Source organism: Protopterus annectens, chromosome 10.part0 (genome assembly GCF_019279795.1).
Source record: "Protopterus annectens isolate FY-2018-M chromosome 10.part0, PAN1.0, whole genome shotgun sequence".
NCBI lineage: Eukaryota > Metazoa > Chordata > Ceratodontiformes > Protopteridae > Protopterus > Protopterus annectens.
In genome coordinates, this window is record NC_056744.1 from 625,049,813 (window position 1) to 625,070,428 (window position 20,616).

At 39.4% G+C, this 20,616-nt stretch overlaps 1 protein-coding gene across 2 annotated transcripts in view; it reads right to left on the reverse strand.

The window, feature by feature from the left end:
- CPT2 (carnitine palmitoyltransferase 2) overlaps positions 1 to 20,616 on the reverse strand; it is a 347,899-nt gene that overhangs the window by 217,993 nt on the left and 109,290 nt on the right. The window contains exon 3 of one of the 2 annotated variants that reach the window (XM_044085447.1): positions 8,774 to 8,880. The exons of the other annotated variant lie outside the window; for it this stretch is intronic. Within the exon in view, the coding sequence (XP_043941382.1) occupies positions 8,774 to 8,880 (107 nt within the window). The remainder of the gene's footprint in view (positions 1 to 8,773; positions 8,881 to 20,616) is intronic. 2 annotated transcript variants of the gene reach the window in all.

Genomic DNA, 20,616 nt, shown 5'->3' on the forward strand with positions numbered 1-20,616 from the left:
TTGGGGGGTGAAATTGGCACTGAGCCTATCTGCCAGAATGTTGGCAATATCAGTTGGATCAGTATATTTGGTGCCATTTTGCTGCAACTCAGAGTAAATCGGAGTGCCGCCATTGAGGTTGTTGACATAACTGTAAAATGCCTTGTGGTTGTCTTTAGAATCTGTGCAATTTTGTTCTCGTAAATAGCTTTGGAGGATTTTATGAGGGATCTCAGCTTCTTACTGATGCTGACCATCATCCTGATGAGTTGGTTCAAATGGAGCAAGAATTAATTTTTCCAGGACAAAATAAAGATTCCAAGGAGAGGGCACATGTTTTCTAAGAAGCTTGGTATGCAACACGCCTTTCCCAATTATTATTTTTTTTTTTACATGAGATTGCATTGAAAGAGGGGAATCCATGGGAAGACATGCTGTAATGGCTAATAAATGTTGATGCAGGTGTAAGACAGACCAGTGGGTGGTACTGTCTGAAAAAATGTAAAACAAAATAATACTAACCTTGAAAGAGTTCTGGTTTCTGTCTTGGTACCCACTAAAAAATATATTTTTTATTTATTAATATATGATATTCTAGTAGCAGATTTTCTTCCTCCTTTAATACTTGCTGTATGGGGTCTGAAAATGGATGCCTAAAAGACACTAAGACTATCATCCAGGCAGTTAACTGGAGTTGTTTGGGGTTGGGATGCATCAAACACCCCTTTGTCCTGTATGAGTAGATTCAATCTGTAAAGAAGCTGGTGGTAATCCCCCTTGGGTGTTTCCAATAGAAGGGAGAACCACTGCTGCCTTGGCCAGAAGGGAGCCGCCATGATGATCTTTGGGGAGTCATTTGAATCTTCAGAATGACCCTGGATATTAGACGAAAGGATGGAAAAGAAAACATGAATATTCCTGTCAAAGGGAAAATAAAAGGTATTGGTTTTCTGGTCCTTCTTGCATGGAGTCCTACAGCAGGAATTTGCCCACTGACTGACTGGATTCAAAAAGATTCCCCATAGCTGGATAAAGTCCTGGAAGACCCCCTGATTTGATCTTCATATGTGAGGGTCTTTTCTGATCTTGCTCAGCTTGTCTGCCATACAGTTTCGTTCTAGCAGAATATAAGATGTTTGCAAAATGAGATTTAGCTGAAAAGCTACATCCCAGGCTACCATGACTAGTTTACACAGAATGCAAGATCTGGCTCCCTCAGTTTGTTTATGTACTACATCACTGTGGTGTCTTCTGTAAACACTTGTAATGGTCCAGGAGACCACAGATGACGGAGAGCTGACACCATTTATAAGAGCCAGCATATCTCTTGTACATTTGCATGTTTCTATATTTTCTTTCCCAAAGACCCTGAACTTTAATCTCCATAGATACTCTTTCTCAAGCAAAGTCTGAAGTGTTTGTTGTTACAGACTGTGCTGGAATTGAAAGTTAAAAATGGGAGAACAGGATTCAGATAAACATGGTCGCTCCACCAAGCAATCTCCCCTCTCACAAAACCTAAAACTGTAATCTGGAATGTCAGTGAATATTGATGTTGGGACCATACTAAGTTTAGATGCCACTGATTTTTTTCTCGTATGTCTTGCTAGCTAGGTGAATCATAAAAATTGTGGAAGCCATGAATCCTAGTATCCTGAGAAATTCTGTTCTGAGGCCTTGGTTTGAGTCAGTAGTGTAGCTAGGGTGGGGCAAGAGGGGTAACTGCCCCATGCAAAAAGAGTTGGGAGGGATCAATCAGCTGATCCCAATCTCTCATTAATGCAATACCAGCTTTTAAAAGCCAATATTGCATCTGCAATCAAATCTGAGCACAGTAGCATGCCCTGCGTGGTTTACACTGTAGCAACTGCTTGCTAAATTACAGCAAGCAGTTTACTACAGTTAAAAGTGAGAAAAAATCTTTTTGCTTTTTTAATAAAATCTGAGTGCTGTACTGCTCTGGACAGGCAGGGTATAAGCTGCAGCAATTGTTTGCTACAGTTTAAAAAGAAGACTTTTTAAAACTAAAACATGAATGCTGTTGTGCTCAGTGCAGGTAGGGTAGAAATTGTTGCAACTGCTTGCTACACGTTGAAGAAGGATTGGGTGCAGGGTACAGAAACGTGACCTGAATGGCTGGGACAGGAGTTGGGGGTGAGGGTCGTATCGTGTACTTGAAGGAATATATATATATATATATATATATATATATATATATATATATATATATATATATATATTGGGGACATAGATCTAACTGCAATAAGCTGATCACTTACAGCAGTATAGCAATTGGCTTATTCCAGTGAAGTTTTTTTTTTTTTTTGGGGGGGGGGGTCTTTACTTGAACAGCTGAGGTGGTCAGGTGCAGGTTCAGCCAGCCCAGGGTGATGGTTGAACTACCCATACTTCTGGTATGAGTGGGACAACTCATGAATAAATGTAAACACAGATCTACTTTCCCTTCCTGTGGAAGAAACAGCTCTTTGAACTGATGTTATCTAGGAGACATCCCAGGAAAACAATCTAATGAGAAGTTAAACAAGACTTTTAATGTTCTCCTACAACACCAGTCTGTGCAGATCTGTCACCCAAGTGAGGGATTCCTGACAATTTGATAAAGACTCTACAAAGATAAGGAAGCCATCTTAATAAGGAAAGTGTGAATACCTCACAGTCTACAGCAGGTTACCACTGGAGCTAGACAGACATTTTGTAAATATCCTTGGAGCTCTAGATAACCACAATGCGGAGAACTGAAAGTGTGATCCAGATATAGAAAACCTTAAGAAATATTTGAAGTCTGGAGTTATAGGAATGTGATGGTCATTTTTTTTAAGATCTAAGGTCACCAGAAAACTTAAATGGGGAAGATAGGTAATAGGCTGCGGAAGAGATAACATTTTAAACCTGGGGACTATCACAAACTAGTTTGAAAAGGAAAGGCACAGAACTGGCCTCAAAGAATCTTTGTACTTTGGCACCAGAAACATTCCTGAATAAAAACTTTCTTTTATGAGGAAGGACTGCTGCTGTCACCTCCTGAACCAAGAGATGCTGAATGACAGGACAGAAAAAAAAAAGTTTGCTTTGAGGGACAAGGAAGAAGATTCTCACTCCCTGCCATCTGCATTTGTGCTGAATCACTTTCAGAACCCATCTGTCTGAAAATATCTGCTACCAAAAAGAGATGTGGAGGTGTAGATTTCTGGGAAAAATTAAAACACTTGCCAGGCTGGGAAAGATGGGGGTGGGATTCTGAAGATATACATTCAGACTTAGACTGTCCATTGGGGAGGGGGTTCTCCTTTCTTTTTGAAGCCTTCCTGCCACTGCTTTTTTAGAACTCCACTTAACCATCAGCTTGGTGTGTCTGTTTATTTTGATTTTTGAAAAGGTTTGCAGAGATAGCATTATACACCTTGAAAAACTTGTACAAGAATGCTAAAAAATGTCTGTGAAATTCCCTAAATCAGCTTGCCTTTCTCATCACAATTTTTAAGGATCTCTGCAGCAGATGTTTCAAATACTACCCCGTCTAGGGGAGAATTCAAAATATCAGCATTAACCTCCTCAGGAAGGTTTTGAGTTATACAACCCAGCAAACCTCCTCATCACAGTTCCAGTGGTAGTAGCACTGGAAGTGGCATCACCCAAATCAGAAGCACATTTCAAACAGTGGGTAGCCACATAAGCAAAGTTACACAAAGATGTTTTTGCCTCAGATAAGGGCAACTGTGCCATAATACTCCTCATGTTCTCAAGAGAGGTAATCATAAACTTTGATATACGAGCTTGACAACTGACAATTCTAAAAATGTGTTGCAGAAGAGTACGCCCCCCCAATCTATCAAAAGCTTTCCCATCCTTGTCAGAAGTGGAAGGACTGGCATTAAGTAGATGTTGAGCAGCACCTGGGTTTACGAAAGAAAACAGTGCTGGGGTTAGAATCTAAAAACTTACAAGACTGAGGAACGTTATACAATTTATTTGCTTTTGGGGGGGGGGGGCAAGTTCCAGGCTGTAATAAATGTACTCTCCAATGCTGGAAGAAGAGGAGAACTTGTGTATGTTCAGAAAATTTCAGTTTCAATACATCATATTTCCTCAGAGTAAGTGCAATATCATTATGTCCCCATTGAAACAACTGACTCGTACTGAAAATTGTTTCACAAAAAGAGAATCCTTGAAAGGGACTAACAGAAGCCACAATTTCCTCAGAATCAGAATCAGAAGCCACAGGAGAAAACACAGAAGTTGTAACTTGCAATCATTTTGCGTTTCAAAAGCTATAACCTCCTGGGACTTCCAAGATGGTTGCACACTAATCAACAGCATAATTTCGTCTCTCCCAGTGTGAAGAAAAACTGAGAGATAGGGGCGAGTAATTATGGTCATCCCTTTTGATAAAAACTCTGTACCCATGAACTACCACATAGGAGTAGTCTACTTAATAACGAAAGTGTGATAAGAGACCTTGGGACACAGGTGGACAGTAGTCTCTCCTTTGACAATCACATCGCCACATAGTCAGGAAATCCTTCTACATGGCACACCATCACAAAAGGTTTCTCATCCAGGAAAAAAAGAGGTCATTGTTCTCCGATACTTGTCACTCATTAGATACTTGTCACTCATTAGACCCATTATAGAGTACAACGCCCCTTTTGGTATGTACCTCACAAGACATCTACAACAACTAGAAAGGCCACAGAAATACCTCACAATAAGGATTACCGACCTCAAACAGATGCCCTATGCAGACCATCTCAAAAAACTCCAGCTTTACTCCGTCGCATATCGCCTCCTCAGAGGTGATCTCTGCCTAACATACAAAGCTATGTCAAACCCAGAGCTGTTGGACATGCTCCACTTAAAGAAATCCCAGTTCCTCTGAGCTCTACGCTCTAGGGACCTAAACCTTGTCACCAGAATAAACAGAACATGCTGGAGGGATGAATTCCTGTCCCAGAGACTTCCCATACTTTGGAACAAACTACCTATCTATATCAAACAAAGCTCCTCATTAGCACTCTTCAAGAAGAATCTTAATGATTGGATGGGAGATAGGAAATTCACTCCGGGGATCACTTCTGTGGCTCTGTTCAACAGGGGCACAGGAAAATAATTTTCTTGGGTGGTGAAAGCCAGGCTACCTTTTTGGCTAAATATAGGCCCTAGGGCCAATAGCCTAGTACCTACCTATGAACCTAAACAGTTTTAGTAAAACTCAGTTACTGCCTAGTAAGCACAGTTACTGTTACTGCCTGCATGCCAGCAAAGAAACAACTTAAAAGAGAATGAAAGAAAATCAACTAGAAAAGGTGAAGAAAAAACATTGAATGTGAATAATCCTGTAGCTGCTCAGCAAAAAGCAGTTCAAACTCCAGTTTTGGTACAAGACATGGCTTACAGTAATTTAGAGGAAAAATAAACAAAATTTACTCGGAGCTGATCAAAATAAATGAAACAATGAAGGAGTATATCAACTTGGTTAAAGTGCATTTTGTCAAACACTGCTTTGTTCAACAAATGCTAGGGGTGGTCAAGATCGTTAAACATTCAGATAGTCAAACTTCTGATATCTCAAAGTGTCATTTCTTTGAAAATGGTAAGTGGGGATTCTGAGAGAGTTAGTGCGTGTTTAGGTGTTAAGGTAAGGGTTAGGTAAGGGTATAGCCATTGTATGTTTGCATGACAGTGTATGTATTTTAGGGTTAGATAAGGGGTTAGACCTTATGTATGTAGTGTGTGTTAGTGCACGTGTGTATGAGTGTGTCTAGTGTAGTAGCAGTGTTACAGGAATGGATTTTTTCAAGATACGGTTTGGGGTTAGGTTTGGGCAGGGCAAAGCAAGGTTAGGGTTAGCATGCATTACCAAGGTAGGCAGGGGAGCTTTGTCCCTGTAATACCAAAAGACAATAAAGACCAATAAGACACAGCTTCATATAGACCCATTTCAATTTTAAACTAGGATTATAAAGTATTTATGTCTGTAATCACTAAAAGAATGGCAAAGGTGGTGCCAAAATTGACAGACATGGACCAGTGTAGTTTTGTGGAGGGGAGGCAAACCTCTGACAACATTAATAGAACAATACCAGAATAAAAACTGGGTGACAACTAACACAGCTAAGTAAAGTAAACCAAAAAGCTTTTGTTATAACTTAGTAAGCGCTGTTGCATTGTCCTCAACGCTTCATCAGACTTTAAAAATACACAAGTTAACACTCACTATTTAAAATCCAAACAACAAATCAGAAACTGATTCCAATTATGACATTATAAGCCGTCAAATCAGCTATAGAAACTCTGGCAGCAAATTAGACAGTACATGATCTGCTAATGTGTACTAAAAAATAAAACAAACTACAATTTCTAGTATGGCTTAAATATATATATAAAAAAATACTTATCTACTAGTCACCTAGTTCTAACAGTAGATATGTGCCTAGTCATGGTAAAATATACAAATCCAAAACCATTAAATATAGTTCTATGAGATTCAGAAGCAAATCAGATCAACTGATTGCCAGGATTACATGATAAAGACTGAACAAACATTTAGTGTCTTGTGTATGCTTGCTTAATTTAGCTCTCGACATAAAGAAAACATATAAAAGCTGTGGACTCCTATCTGTTGCATTTAGAATTGCTATGTTTCCAACATTCAAAATTCTTAAGCATAGCACAACACTGCAGTGAAATGTAAGAATTCCTAAATGCATACCATAAAAACCAATTAAAAGCAACTGCTACCACAAAAACATAAGTGAATCATCTCTCTAACAAGAAAAGATAAAACAATGAAGCATAAATGCCGAGGTGCCTGCATTCAACTAAATGAGCCATGACAGTTGATAAAAACAAAAAATGTTCAGTATAAAACATTACTTCACAGTAAACATCTAAGCAGGTGTGTATTATAATCACAATCTTAATGGGCAGAGCCCATGTGTACACATGAAACTCAAAAGCTATAGGAATATAAGCTAACTAATGTTACTAAGAAACATCAACCATCATTCAAGTGTTTTATGTAGAAATGAGTATGTCTGCTTACAAGCGTAAGGTCTTAAAACCAAAAGGAGCACTACTTAGTCAGTAAAATTAAAATGAAAGTACCTTGCCTGATAAAAACATCCAAAGAAATGTATTATAATCCCACAGAACCAGGCCAGTGAAGGTGCATAGATCTGAAAAGTGGCAAAAGAGTGTAAACAAACCTGAAGGTGCTTAAGAACCATCCTCTACATGCATACAGCCAATCAAAGGAATCTGTGTGAAAGAAGGGTGTTACAGCCTATCATTCCCTTTGGCTGGAGTCAAATAACCAATCAATGGGGTTAAATGTGATTCTATGAGAGAGGAAAAAAAATTAGTGAGGCAATGGTCTAGCTTTCAAGAAAGGTTTGATAAAAAAACATTATTCAGTCCATAACACCGGTCTTGCTTGTAACCAAATGATCCATTCTTGTTCAGTCTTCTCAGTTGTATTCTTCATGTCACCCATTCTGTTGTTGAAATAATGTTCTACTCCTTGTTCAATAACATGTTTTGCTGTGGCCACAGTTGCAACTTCCATCATAACTTTATATAAAATGTTCTTTGATCCTGCCCCTAAGTGTCCTGTTCATTTTTCCTGCGTAGAAACTGGGGCATTTCATACAAATAGCTAAATAGACCACGTTCTTGGTCCAGCAATCAGCATAATTCCAAAGTCTCACAACCTTGTCAGTGGTGGGACGAACAAAATGATCGATATTGGCTATAAATGGGCAGATATTACACTGCTTGCAAATTAAGGTTCCCGTCTTACTGGGATTATTAACATTCTGTCCATCACTGTTCTGGTAGCATACTCTTCTTCTGGTCTATTTAGCTATTTGGATGAAATGTCCCAGTTTCATCAAGAAATGAAGAATACCCTTTTCTCTTCCCACAAACAGCAGACCTGGTAGGGGCCAGAGCCTGAACGAAACCCTCAACTAAGCCCAACAAATCACTCCTGTCCAATGTAAATGAGACAAGAGAAGATTGTTTTAATTTTTGCTTTTTTGACAGGAATTTCTGAAGAAGCAGATCCACTTTTAGTGTGTGAGATTGTTTGCCGGGGAGAATCAATAACCTATGTGAAAAAAATCAATGAAATCCAAAATACTGTAAAGGGAAGGTGAATCCAAACATTTAAAAAGTCTTCTAATTTCTCTGGTTGGCAGAAGACTGCGTGGTCTGGATGCCTATATCTTCTATCAGTACCTGCATTTTTACAGCACATGTGACAATAAAGCAGCAAGGCACAGTAGAGTATAATACACTGCACCATTTTTTTGAAAATTATATTGTTTTTTAGGCCACATACTGCTTTTTGTACTAGAACAATTGCCATCTCACTGCAACAATGTTAAAAGTGATAAATTACTAAGCCAATAATGCTACCGCAGTAGTGGTGCTGCGGTAGCATTGTCGCCTCACAGCAAGACGTTGTCCCGTTCGATTCTCAGCTAGAGCGTCTTCTGTATGGAGGCATGCATGAATGGGCGTGCCTTCGTTGAAGGTTGTGCGTCAGGGCTGGTAACTCGGCATGTAAAAATCCACTATCAAACATTAGCGGACCGGAGTTCCGCTGTGGCGACCCCTGACCGGGATAAGCCGAAAGACACACACACACACACACTAAGCCAATAATGCATCCTAAAGATTGTGGTCAAAATGCTTCAACTTGAAGTCTTGAGTGATTAAATGATATTGGCCCAAATAAGCCAGTTTTCAAATACTATTGCCACTGCATTACCTGAGATGTAGCTGGTATGTTTGTTCCTTTTGTTCTCAGCAACTAGTTCTTCATGCAGCTGCAATGCTATTCCTTTTTCAAAGCTTTGCGCCAGCTGTTCTGTTTTCCTGCATGGATTACATAACGCTGATAAGCGAATGTAAAAAATGAAACCCATCAAATTTCTAATGCATGCTAATGTGGAGTACAAATTATTTTATAATTTATGCTTCCATTATTTGCTGTTTAAGCTGCTGACTTAAATATTCAACATGGGAAGACAGCATTAAATAAAATAAATAAATAAATAAATGTTTCCCAGGAATTCTGACATATGAAACCATAAAGAATGGCTTTTCCAGTTTCCTAGTCAAGAATAGAACATAATCAAAAAAATGATATGGTAGTGTTTTCAAACCTGAAGTCTTTATCAGGAGATAATGAATATCCTGGAAAAAGTAGGGGTTATGGTTACAAATAAAGAATAAATTAACTTTTACTCCACAGAAATAAAACACCAAGAGATCTTAATCAGAAAGTTATGGAGATAAGATTTCATCAGCCAGTAAAGGCAAACTCAATCTAGTCCATACAGAGTCAAATGTTTAAGCAATAACAGGCTGTTCGGAGACTAACAATGCAGATGGAAGGCCTCTGTACCTCTTGAAGGTCAGATACTGCCCAATACAGCACACCATGGAATTATAATTATTAAATAAAAAAATAAAATAAAACAATACACTAGTTTTTCTTATGCTATAAAAGGATCTACAATATAATACAACATAATACTTATGATATAACAATTTTTGCTGTTTTTATTTTTAGTTAATAACTGCATATTTTCTACACAGCCCTCACCTCCTACTTCAAGTATCAGGGACAAGGCCAACAATTATTATTTGTGTCTTTCGGCTTTTTCCCGGTTAGGGGTTGCCACAGCTGAACTCCGGTCCGCTAATGATTGGTAGAAGATTTTTACGTGCAGAGTTACCAGCCCTGACGCACAACCTTCTATGAAGGTACACCCCTTCAAGCATGTCTCCACACAGAAGACGCTTTAGCTGAGAATCGAATGGACAACGTCTTGCTGTGAGTCGACAACGCTACCGCAGTACAAGGCCAACAATTATAAGGGATGAAAAAATAGACTCAGTTTAGGGATCTAAACCTCTTCTGCAACATCAACAAAATGGTTTGGAGGGACAGGTATATTTTGTGGAGAATACTGCTGCTGTACAACAGACTCCATATCTGCATAAAACATCCCTGCCCATTTTCAAGCACAACTTAAATCTATGGATGGGAAACAGAAACTATACCCCAGGACTGCCTGCTGTACTACTAATGGGCAAATACAGCTCCTAAATACTTCATCCCATGCATGGGTCCCATCAAATTAACTATGTTGTGATCCCAGTTATTTCAATTAGGAGTATTATAGAATTACTAACTATGGGATGGGTAAGGCCAATCTATAATGAAATGGGTTAGATTATTTCTAACACAAGAAGGGAAAATGGCTTTGATTAAAATGGCCCACAACAGCAGCTAGCCTACTTACCTATGAACTTATTAAAAAAGTGGAAGCAATTCTACTATCATTCCCAGGGTTTAGGGACATGGCTCTGTTGATATACAATCTGTCAGAGATGTGGAGTTTGAAAACAGCGACATTTAAAAGTGATGCAGAAAAGTCAGGAAAGCCATTATAAACGTGCTGGGCACTGTATGCCATGCTTCTAAACATGTGGGAACGAACTGTATAACCTGCAAGAAGGATTATACCCTGGCTGTCTAGTCTGCAGGTATGTTGCTTGTTCCTTTGTCATCATAAAGAAGTGTGGCTATTAGGGTAGAATCTCCAAGTATAACTACCCTGCTAATTTGCACTGGGGAAACCAACACTGTATTGATACTGGGAATCAGGAGAGTGAAGCTGGGGAGCAGAAGCACACATGAATGAAAAAAACATAAATAAATATAAGACATCAGTGCAATACAAACAAATGAAAAAAATATAGGAAACAGGCTAGGATAACTGTCAATGGAAGAGGCACACAGTAACAACAAATAAGTAATAATGAATAAATAAACTGGAAAAAAGGATGTTTATCAAGTTCAATGGCATATGGATTAGGCCCCAAGCTAGCATCCTTATAGTGTTTATTCCATCCACCTTGATATCTTTCCACTTATCTTACTTGGCTGGATTCATAATAATTAAATCAACCTGACTTCAGTTAGTTTGATAAACACTGCAAAAATAAAACCTGACAATAAAAAAATTCAACTTTTAAAGTAACACACACATACCAAAAAGTGTTTCAGCAGGGTAGCTAGCTGTTCTGCATCGCTCACAAGCCCACACCTCTTAAGTATACAAACTGTGAGACTGTGCAACACTGGGAGGAAGGGCAAACGTCATTACCTCAAAACTGCTTTACATCTGCATTATGCATTGATGAACTCTGTGACTGTTTTACAGGTTCAAAGGGATGTACTGAGCAAGCTGCCCTTGAGGGCCATTTTCAGCCTAGCCAATATGATTTTTTTAATGATTATAAAACATGATTAGCCTATCTTTAAATACTAATAACAGCAACAGTCATGTTCTTCAAAGTGTTCAATAAACAACAGAGGTACTGTGGCTGTGTTTCTAGCTTTGATGATATCATTATTCTGACTGTTTCTAGAAACAAAGTGTATCAAATGGCGCTGTAGAGGTGGCTGTAGCTCTGGTGGAATGTGGTCTGACATAGGCTGGAACAGTCTTCCCATGAAAGGAATAACAGAATCTGATGCAATGTCCAATCCATTTAGAAATGGTCTGTTTTGAAATTGCTTTTCCTTGGACTGCAGGGGCGTAAGCTACAAAAAGCTGTTCAGACTTCCTACTGGCCTTGGCTCTGTCCAGGTAGTATCGAAGTTGTCTATGAATGTCCAAGGTATGCAAACGTCTTTCCCCCTTATTCTCAGGACTGGGGAAGAAAGCAGGCAGATGAATGGCTTGATTTAGAGAAACCCTAGATACCACCTTTGGCATAAAAGTAGGGTTGGTCCTTAATGAAACCCTGTCTCTGTGGAAAATAATAAAGGGTGGTATTGCCATTAGGGCCTGTAGCTCCGAAACCCTTCTTGCTGAGGTAATTGCCAACAGGAAAGCTGTTTTCCATGAGAGAAATTGCAAGTCAACTGAAGCTGCTGGCTCAAAAGGAGGTAGAGTCAGTTTTCTAAGACAAAATTGAGGTCCCAGGCTGGCACTGGGGCCTTTCTTGGTGGCTTAATGTTCTTGATTCCCCTGAGGAATTGTCTTAGTAAGGGGTGAGAGAAAACAGGAGGATCAGTGTTGTATCTAGCTGAAATAGCAGATGCATGTATCTTTATTGAAGAATATGAGAGGCCGCTCTGTAACATATCTGCCAAATATTCCAAGATGAGTGGGATGTTCAGTAATGATGCATCATGTCCCTTGTTGGTATTCCAATTGCTGAATCTTTTCCACTTTGCTAAGTAAATCTTTCTGGTGGATGGTCTTCGAGCCTCTGTTAGTATCCGCTGAACTTCCTTGGAGAGAGATAAGCTGAAGTTATTTATGGGATCTCCCAGGCTGTTAGCTGCAGTGTCTGAAGGTTTGGATGCAGTGTTTCGAAATTGTGCTGAGTCAAAAGTAGAGGCCACTGAGGGAGGGCCCACCTCCTGGTGTGACATATGCTCCGTAGTAGTGGGTACCAGTGTTGTCTTGGCCAATCCGGGGCTATTTTGATTCCCTTGGGCTTCTCTGCTTTGATCTTTAATAATACTGAGATCATCAGTGGCAGAGGTGGGAATGCATAGATTGCTAGGGAGTTCCAGTTGAATGAAAGGGCATCTATTTTCCAAGCCTTTGGATGGTATGTCCTTGTGCAAAATTTTGGTAGAAGATGATTGAGGTGAGAGGCAAATAGGTCCACTTCTGGCTTGCCCCATGTCGAAGTGAGTTGTCTGAAAGCCGGATGTAACCTCCACTCGTGTGGATCTGTGAAATTCCTGCTTAGGCTGTCCGCCAACACATTGTCTTTTCCTGGAACAAACTGGGATTGTAACTGGATGTTTAGACTCAGTGATTTCTCCCAAAGCTGCATTGTCAGTCTGCAAAGGGGTAAGAGTGGGTGCCCCCCTGCTTGTTTATGTACCACATCACAGTGGTGTTGTCTGTCCGTATCATTAAATGGCTTTGCTGGAGTTGGTGTTGAAAAGCCTCGATAGCATGCATTACTGCCAGCATTTCCTTTTGGTTTATATGCAGATGTGTTTCCTTTGGAGACCACTGTCCTTGTATACAACCTGCCTTCCATGTGCGCCCCCCATCCAAGGTCTGAGGCGTCTGTAGTCATGGTCTGTGTTATCTGTGGTTTTTTGAATGACATACCTGTGTTTTCCTGGCTCACCGAGGCCCACCATAGGAATTCCTTTTGTAGGCATGGAATGAGTGTTATTATTGTCTCCAAGTTGTTGCTGTGTTGAGACCAAATGCTTTTTAGGTACCATTGAAGCTTTCTCATGTGTAGTTTTGCTAATGGAACCAGTAGAATGCAGGATGCCATGTAACCCAGGGCCTGTAGGAATCTCCTTGCAGTCATCTGGGTGAGTTTTGCTAAACCTTTGAAGTATTGAGTTAACTTCTCTTGCTTGTCTTCTGTCAGGTAAGCCATCTGAGAGGCTGTGTCTAGTTTGGCTCCTAAGAAGATTATTTGCTGGGATGGCTGCAGTCTTGACTTTTGGAAGTTGACTGTGTATCCCAGAGCTTGAAGTAATCGTATGACATAATCCAGGCTTTTTGTCAACATCAATTTGTCGTCCGCTTGTATGAGGCAGTCGTCCAGGTACGGGTAAATTTGTATACCCTGGAGCCTGCAATGAGCAATTACTGAAGCCAGGCATTTTGTAAATACTCTGAGCAGTAGATAAGCCAAATGGCAATGCTGAGAATTGATAATGCTCTGGCCCTGCAAGAAATCTGTATCTTCTGCAGCTGTGTCTGATAGGGACATGCAGGTATGCCTCCTTGAGGTCCAGAGTAATCAGCCACGACTCCTTGCCCAGCATGGGAAGGAGTTGCTGTAGAGTCAACATTTTGAACTTTGGTACTATGAGAAAGGTGTTTAATGCGGACAAGTCCAGTATTGGTCTCCATTGAGATTCTTTTCTTGGAACAAGGAACAGTCTTGAGTAAAACCCTGTTCTTGTTCTTGTTGTGGAACTCTTTCTATTGCTTTCATTCGAGTCAGCAGAGTGATTTGCTTGATAGCCTCTGCCCTTTGATGTTGTGGTAGATTTGGCATGCCTTGTTTTCTTGGTAAGGTATGAAAATGAAACCTGTACCCTCGGTCTATAATGTCCAAAATCCATTTGTCCTTTGTCAGTCTGTGCCAGTTTTCTGCAAACAGAGATAATTTCCGCCCAAGGAGCTTCTAGTTGTTCCCTGGTAGGCGGTAGTAGAGGAAAGTCATTGAGTTTGTGGTTGTTGGGCAGGTGAAACCCCTGTCACTTCTTTGGTTTCCTGGCTGCCATTGTAGTCCCCTGTAAGGGCCTCTGTATTGGCCTCTTCCTCGGCCACGTCTGTTCTTACCCCTTTGAAACTTTTCTGGATTAGGAAACGACCAGTTTTTTGAAGGCCAATTCCTACTGAATCTGGGGGGGTTGAACCTGGAGGAAATCTTTCACAGTCTGAACTGATTTTGCTTTTTCTTCGATGGTCTTTAACACATCCTTAGCATTTGCACCAAAAAGCTTGTTCTTTTCCAAAGGTGCATCCAGAAGTTTTGCTTTTACATGATCTGGTAGAGGTTGATCTTTTAACCAAGCATGTCTACGCATCCCTGCCCCTGTCATAGCTGCCCTACATGAAGCTTCCAGTGCATCATATCCACACTGTAGGAAGTGATTGCTTACTTGCTGAGTGTTATTTATGTACAGCTTCCTGCAAAGTCTTCCTGTCTAAAGGATCAGGAGAAGCTAATGTTTTTTGTAAATCTTCTAAGAGATAATCCTGATATTGGAACATATGAAAAAGGCAATTTAAAGCTCTCATAGATAAGGTAGTGGATGTGTAAACCTTTTTACCCCATCTCTCTAAAGACCTTGCTTCCCTGTTGGAGGGCAAAGGATTTTTTGAGGTGGAGGCTGAAACTCCTTTAGGCCCCTGTGAAATAGTTTCCAAATCAGCAGTATGGGCCCTGAATAAATGGGAATGAGTTTCTGGGACCCTGTAATACCTGTCTGGCTTGGCTGGAGCAGGAGGAAGAGAATCAGGGGTAGCACTAGAATCAGAATACAAATCATCCAGAACATCAAGTACAGGAGGAACAGCTAAGGGCCTGTACTGAGGCTTCTTAAGGAAAGTCCTAAGGCGTTTCCTAGAATCAGAATATTCCTGACCCTGCCACTTGAAATGTTCCCTTCATGGTGTGCAGAACTTCCCCAAAAGAAATATCCTCAGGAGGGGAGGCCGAAGGTATGGAATCTTCTGCATCCGAGTCCTCATAGGTCTGGAAGAGCTCTTCCTGGCTATCAGAGTGGACAGAGCCCTCAGAGTCTTCATCAGAAGGAGAAGGGTCAGAGGGTTCAACCCGGGGCCTTTTATCAGGAGGAGGCTGGGATGTTCTCTCAGGATGGGCCTGTGAACCTCTGATCATGGAAATTAAATCAGCAGCCATGGACATAATTTGTGTCTCCGGAGTCGGCTGAGGTAAGGATTTGGAAGCAATATGCTTTGTTTTGCTGGCTGCCTTAGCCCTAGTGTAGGCCTTAATAGACATGGCCATAGGAGGCCTGGCAGCTCCACGTGCAGGAGTGACCTTGTCTACAGCAATGGTCTCGGGCATTTCCTCGGTTTCGGTATCCGGAGGAAAGTCTATAACTGGTGTCGGAGTAATGTCTGGAATCGGAGTCGTCGGTAATGCGGTGTGTCTTCGGTTCGGAGCGGTGGAGAGACCGTCTCAGAGGGAACCAGAGCACTTGCGCTAGGTTTTGGCGTGGAGTCGGTGGTAGACGCGGGCCGAGGATGTCGGTCCCGGTCTTTTCGCTTTTTGGGAGTTTGCGATGTCGGAAGATCCGACGGCATGGTGTAAGCAAATTTATCGCCGAAAAAATCTTCAGCGAACTCCGCGCGCCTGAAGTGCGCTTGTTGAAGCGAGCACAGGCTGCACAGGCCGAGACGTCGTGGTCTGGGCCCAGGCAAGGAAGGCAGTAAGAGTGGAAATCCTTATGAGGTATTTGTTTACCACAAAAAAGACAATTGTTAACTTTTCAGTAATTTCTGACATCGGCTGAGGCAAGAAAAGGTCCCCAGCGAGTGCCAGCTTTGATGACTTGCGTAGAATACAGGAGCTGACCGACAAGCACTTGCGAACTGCTTCTGCTTCGGGCACCGCGCGGCAAGAAAGACTGAAGAAAATGGCGTCGGCTGATGCTTATGTACTCCAGCCGCTCTGACGTCGGAGAGAAATGCGACATCAGCCGACGTCGGACCCAGACTTTGGAATCCGGCCGACCGAGGGCTGCCTGAGGCAGGACAACCCACATGTTATGACTGCAGTTGCATTCTTGAAGGACATCAGGCTGTTTACTAGGATAACTGTCAATGGAAGAGGCACACAGTAACAACAAATAAGTAATAATGAATAAATAAACTGGAAAAAAGGATGTTTATCAAGTTCAATGGCATATGGAGTAGGCCCCAAGCTAGCATCCTTATAGTGTTTATTCCATCCACCTTGATATCTTTCCACTTATCTTACTTGGCTGGATTCATAATAATTAAATCAACCTGACTTCAGTTAGTTTGATAAACACTGCAAAAATAAAACCTGACAATAAAAAAATTCAACTTTTAAAGTAACACACACATACCAAAAAGTGTTTCAGCAGGGTAGCTAGCTGTTCTGCATCGCTCACAAGCCCACAAACTGTGAGACTGTGCAACATTGGGAGGAAGGGCAAACGTCATTACCTCAAAACTGCTTTACATCTGCATTATGCATTGATGAACTCTGACTGTTTTACAGGTTCAAAGGGATGTACTGAGCAAGCTGCCCTTGAGGGCCATTTTCAGCCTAGCCAATATGATTTTTTAATGATTATAAAACATGATTAGCCTACCTTTAAATACTAATAACAGCAACAGTCATGTTCTTCAAAGTGTTCAATAAACAACAGAGGTACTGTGGCTGTGTTTCTAGCTTTGATGATATCATTATTCTGACTGTTTCTAGAAACAAAGTGTATCAAATGGCATACACCTTATGTAGGCAGGTATTAGAATAGTTACACACACACACACACACACACACACACACACACGTGTGTGTATGTGTATATATATATATATATATATATATATATATATATATATATATCTATATAGATATATAGATATATATATATATATATATATACAGATATATAGATATGTATATATATTTTATTTTACATTTGTTGACTGGGCTAGTCTAACTGGATATATGTCCATTTTCAGTAGAGGCCCAGGGCGATAAGCTCCAAGACATACAGATAATATAAAAATTGCAAACAAATATAAAAAATTATGTATATATATACATACATATATACACACACACACATGCATACACACATGTATATAGATATATATATATACATACAGACATATACATGCACATATATCATTCATATATATATATATATATATATATATATATATATATATATATATATATATATATCTCAAAATACTGACACTTCAAAATGCAGACACTCAAAATACCAACATTAAAATACCAATAGTTCATAACATCGAATATCGACACATCAAAATTTCAGCAATTTATAATACCGATGCATCAAAATAAAGAACTCAATAACAAAAACACCAAAATCCCACAGCAAATAAATTACAAAAACAAATAAAATAAACTAAAAGAAAAAAACCTCAAAACCATAGCAATACCCTAGGGCACTTTTTTTCTGAACAGTGGTAGTGTTGTGGAAAGGATTTTTCTACGGTAAAATGCAGCATTAGTAAATGAGTGATAACCCTAACAGTAAATCCATAAGACTTCCACTAAACAAGACTGGGTTAGACACTGAAACATACACCAGGAATTAAGCAAGGTGATTCTTTTATTGTTATGCATAACCCTTACTCTAACCTGCGGACACTTGCACAAACTCACTAACTTGTGTCTGCATTCTGAACTATCAGTATATTGAACTGTATATACATATAAAGACATGAATATGTACATATATGTATATATCACTCCCCATATACCACAGACAACTTTATCTACTTATAAATTTATGTATGTAATTCTATAAGACAGAAAAAATTACATTCACTGATCATTTAACTTAACTTAGACTTAACTGTGTCATAGGCTTTTATATGAAACAGATCACTTTCATTGGTTCATAGGATAAGTACTAGGCTGGCTGCTCTTGCGAGTAATTTTAAAACTAGCCAATTTCACGTTTTGTGCTCAAATTAATTTATCTTATTTGGCTCAAGTGGCCTTACCCATCCCATGGTCGATAATTATATAATTAACTGGATTGTGCCATAGATAATTTGAGGGGACCCATGTGTAGGATAAAGCATTTAGGAGCCATCTGTGTTCAATAGTAGTACAGGGGGCAGTCCTGGGGTAAATTTTCTGTTTTCCATCCAAAGATCCAACTTACTCTTGAATACACACAAGGATGAACTTTATTTTATGTGGATGGAGAGTCTGTTCCAGTGCAGCATTATCCTCTGCGAGATAAACCTATCCCTCCAAACCATTTTGTTCATCGTTTTGGACCATGCTTAATGCTCAAACTGCCCATGCATTGGCCAGTTTTTATTCAGTGACTTTTAAAATCCAGAATATTTCACAGGACTTTCTAGCTATTGATTAACGTGCTAATGTGTTAGGTAGACTGGCCAGATGATCCTTTCAAGTCTTGTATTGGGTAATAGGAGAACAGTGCTACAAATAACACTCCAAAGATAATAACAAAGATTACTTACATTAACAATACACACAATAGATTTACAATTCAAGTAGCATTAGAAAACAAATAGAGGGAAGCAATGAAACAGGCAATGGGAGCATTAGCATTAAGTTCTACTAAAGCAGTGACAATCCATTAATTCATATCGTTCTTTTAAGGAGTATTTGAATGAAAAAGTATTAGGAGAATTTCTTATGCAAGGCAGGTCAGAATTCCAGAAGACTGGAGCCATTTTATGAAAAAGCTCTTCCAGTGCAGTTTAATGTAAAGGGAGATCTAATCAGGGTAGCAGCTGCAACAATGGCATACCGTAGAGAATACTGCTTATTATTTCTAGTGAGCAGGGAGGCAAGAAAAGAGCAGAAGTTTAGAAAAAAGAGCCCACAGAAACTAGTGGAAAGTAAAACAAAATCTCTATAATCAGTGACAGCACTGGAGTTAAAACAGCAGCCAAAATGGTGTGTACTAGAATCTGACAGACTAATGAAGGAGCTATCTTACAGTTTTTTTCTTTCTTTTTTTTTGCTAAGGTGAAACAGTTTTGTGACAGTAGAAATAACAACAAGTGAGACGGAACTGTCTCAGCTATGTAAATCAATACGAGTGAAACTGGACCCGGTCAAGTAAAGCACGATTTATTCCAATCACAAACAAACACAAGAATAACGGTTAAGCACTTTCATGTGTGAATACAGACTTCATCAGAACACCATTACTGTGTATTACTGACAAATTTAAAAACTTTTTTGCGCCAAAAAGAACCACTGAAAGTACTCATTTAAAGTGACAATGCATAGTATATACACACACTGCATATAATCATTATTAAAACCTCATATATAAAAATATATAAATATATAAATATATGCATGAATTATTAAAACTAAAAATTTAAAAACAAGTGTTACGTATAAATGGTCTCAGCTAATAAACTACTTAAGTTGTAATACTGATTTAATAGAAATAAAATCATTAATACCAGGGAATTTTGTGGCATTAGTTGCAATACTGTTAAAAGTATAAATGTTGATAATGCCTATTTGAATAAATGCATTATATTAGGCATTGTCCCTATGGGACTACGATTTTTCAAAATGCCTATGGGTGTAACATTGAATCATGCAACTAAAACTGAATTTAATAATTCTGATGAAGTCTGTATTCACAGATGAAAGCGCTTAACCGTTATTCTTGTGTTTGTTTGTGATTGGAATAAATCGTGCTTTACTTGACCGGGTCCAGTTTCACTCGTACTGATTTACATAGCTGAGACAGTTCCATCTCACTTGTTGTTATTTCTACAGTTGTTTTTAGTTTTGTGACAGTATTCAACGTTTGGAATAATAATACATTGTTCTCTGTAGATACAATATCTTCCTTTTAGGACAGTTTTTACCATGCCTCAACTTTATTTGGAGACATGACTAGAGAAGCATTCTCTGAAAGTATCTATTGGCTTGTGAGAGCACTGGATATGATAATACTAGATGCTCATTTTCCTGGGAATTCAATGTACTTTGTCATATACAAAGACTTGTGCATTCTCATAAACAACTTTTCATCTACCTAGTGAAAAACACAGGACCTTGATTTAGCTGCCTGACTAACTAATTTAGCTTCAAGCCACAAACCTTCTAGTGGCATTTGTATTACTACATCTCCTACCTGTAAATACAGTAGTACTTTTTTTCAGCTTGTTTTGTGAATTTGTCTCTATTTTCTTTAGAGTGTACTGATTTTCAGGCATCAGTAACAATGATGAAGTAGGGCAGTCTTAGAATTTCATTATACCCTAGCAGAACTAGTGAAAGCAGATGCAATGAAATTATACTGCTGCTCACTACTTAATG